The sequence below is a fragment of the Pyxicephalus adspersus genome, chromosome 9, assembly GCF_032062135.1.
Source record: "Pyxicephalus adspersus chromosome 9, UCB_Pads_2.0, whole genome shotgun sequence".
Taxonomy (NCBI): domain Eukaryota; kingdom Metazoa; phylum Chordata; class Amphibia; order Anura; family Pyxicephalidae; genus Pyxicephalus; species Pyxicephalus adspersus.
In genome coordinates, this window is record NC_092866.1 from 65353302 (window position 1) to 65355349 (window position 2048).

At 41.2% G+C, this 2048-nt stretch overlaps 1 protein-coding gene across 1 annotated transcript in view; it reads left to right on the plus strand.

The window, feature by feature from the left end:
• Window positions 1–2042, plus strand: part of TRIM66 (tripartite motif containing 66) — a gene marked incomplete in the record, with an annotated part of 20361 nt that extends 18319 nt beyond the window's left edge. Inside the window, 2 exon segments of the mRNA XM_072421578.1 lie at window positions 108–260; window positions 1551–2042. Coding sequence (XP_072277679.1) covers window positions 108–260; window positions 1551–1799 — 402 coding nt within the window.
• Window positions 2043–2048: the final 6 nt, after the last annotated feature.

Here is a 2048-nt window from a genome sequence, read left to right on the forward strand (position 1 = left end):
TATATTTCATATTCATGTACTGCCTAAAGTTATTACAGATGTATGTATTGTATCCGATATCTTTAATCAGACTAATTGATGTGTTATATGCGCATCTTTTAATGAAGGCACGTCACTATTACCAGATTATCAAGAGGCCGATGGATCTGTCAATCATTCGGAAGAAGCTGCAGAAAAGGAACATCCCCCATTACTCCACCCCCGAGGAGCTGGTGTCTGACATAAGGCTCATGTTTTGGAACTGCGCTAAATTTAACTATGTAGGTAATAGCGGCAGAATTGTGCCAGGGACGATCCCCTAAAAAAATTTCCTGTTGTGCTCTACAATGCAAATGGAACTTAAGTATCACAACATATGCAAATCCACCAACTGGATCAGAACCACATCAGAACTGACTGGTATAGTTATTGCACAGTCTGTATTCTGTGTCCTGGGACTGATGGAGATCATTATTATTGGAGATCATTATTTATCAGACACAATAATTTGCTTCCTTTCCATGTCTGATTTATGAGTTATGTATTATCTGTAACATCCGGTTCTGATCCGGTTATGAGCCAATTCTTTACAATGCCTAAATGAGAAACTTTCTATTGAAATCTCTATCTACAACCAGCCATTAAAGTGATTGCCTACAGCGGGAATTTCAGGGAAATGAGAATTGTGAGACTCATCAGTAATTACAGCCAATGTTCATCCTGCAGAACTTGGCCATTGATCAGTTCTAAGAATCTAAATATTTGTTGAGGATTTGAGGATGGGCTCACCTTTAATTTTAGGCAATTAATGCAGTTTGAACTGCGTCATAATGGACACTTAACACCTGGGCGCTGGGCCAGCTCCACACAGATCTGGCACTGTAGCTGATGGGAATATCATATCACCAATGATGGGGAAAGCAAATATAAGACGGGAGGGTGATGAATGGCTGACGATAACAGGAGAGGTCCACACACTGCTATACCCAATCGTGTTCTGAAATAGATATTAAATGTCCTTAATGGACCAGTGATAGCATGTACCGGGGTTCAAAATGGCCCTTCCCAGCACTGAGGACATTTTATACATGTGGAGACAATCTTATGATATTTACATTGGAATTCCAGCCAAACAGCTACATATATACAGTACATATTATATATATATATAGGGGGTTATATTACCTGCCAAAGTATTTGTAACTCTACAACAGACACACCCCGACCACACTATGCAGCCAGAGAGTGACACCATCTCTCCGGAGTCCTTCCTAGAACCTGTTAATTGGACTGTGAGTGAGAATCTAATGTAGGAAAATGACTTTTGCAGTTACAAATAGAAGCTGAAATAAGACATGCACAGGAAGCATTAAAAAATGTGAATTCATAATGGGTTGTGGTATAAAAGGAACAAAAATGTCTCTAGCTGGTCAGAATGGTTGGAAGTAGATCTGCAGATTGCCATGCTTCATGGAGGCAGTACAGGAAGACTGCAATCTCATTCCTTACACTTTTAGAAATGTTTCATTTGTTTTAGTAAATTCACCTTTGTTTCTTCATTTTTATCACAGGAGGACTCGGAGGTGGCCGAGGCCGGCAGGAACCTGGAGGTGATCTTTGAGGACTTGCTGAAAGAAGCTTATCCTGGCCGGATCTTTCCTTTTCCCCAGGAAGACGACTCGGAATCGGAGGAAATCGGGGCTGACAGCTGTCACCTGAAAGCTTTCCACTGGCCGCCTTATGGACAAGAGTGTATCCAGACCAAAAGAAGAAGGAGGCAAGCCATGAGCCAGAAAGCAAAAGAATTCAATTTGTGCTAATTCCGGGAGTCAGCAGGATTTTCATGGTGTTTCTAGGTGGGCCTGCATCTGTGCTGTTCAATCTTTAGGCTCCATAGGCTTAGGATCTTGGGACGCTCAGCATTCATTCTCAGAGAACATTCACTCTCAAGGGATTCTAACTTGCCAGATGAGAAGGATGATTTCTTAAAATAAAACCGGAACCATTCAGTTGGACTGTGAAATTTGTTGAATGTTACATTGTCACAGTTATCTGAAAGGATTAAGCTG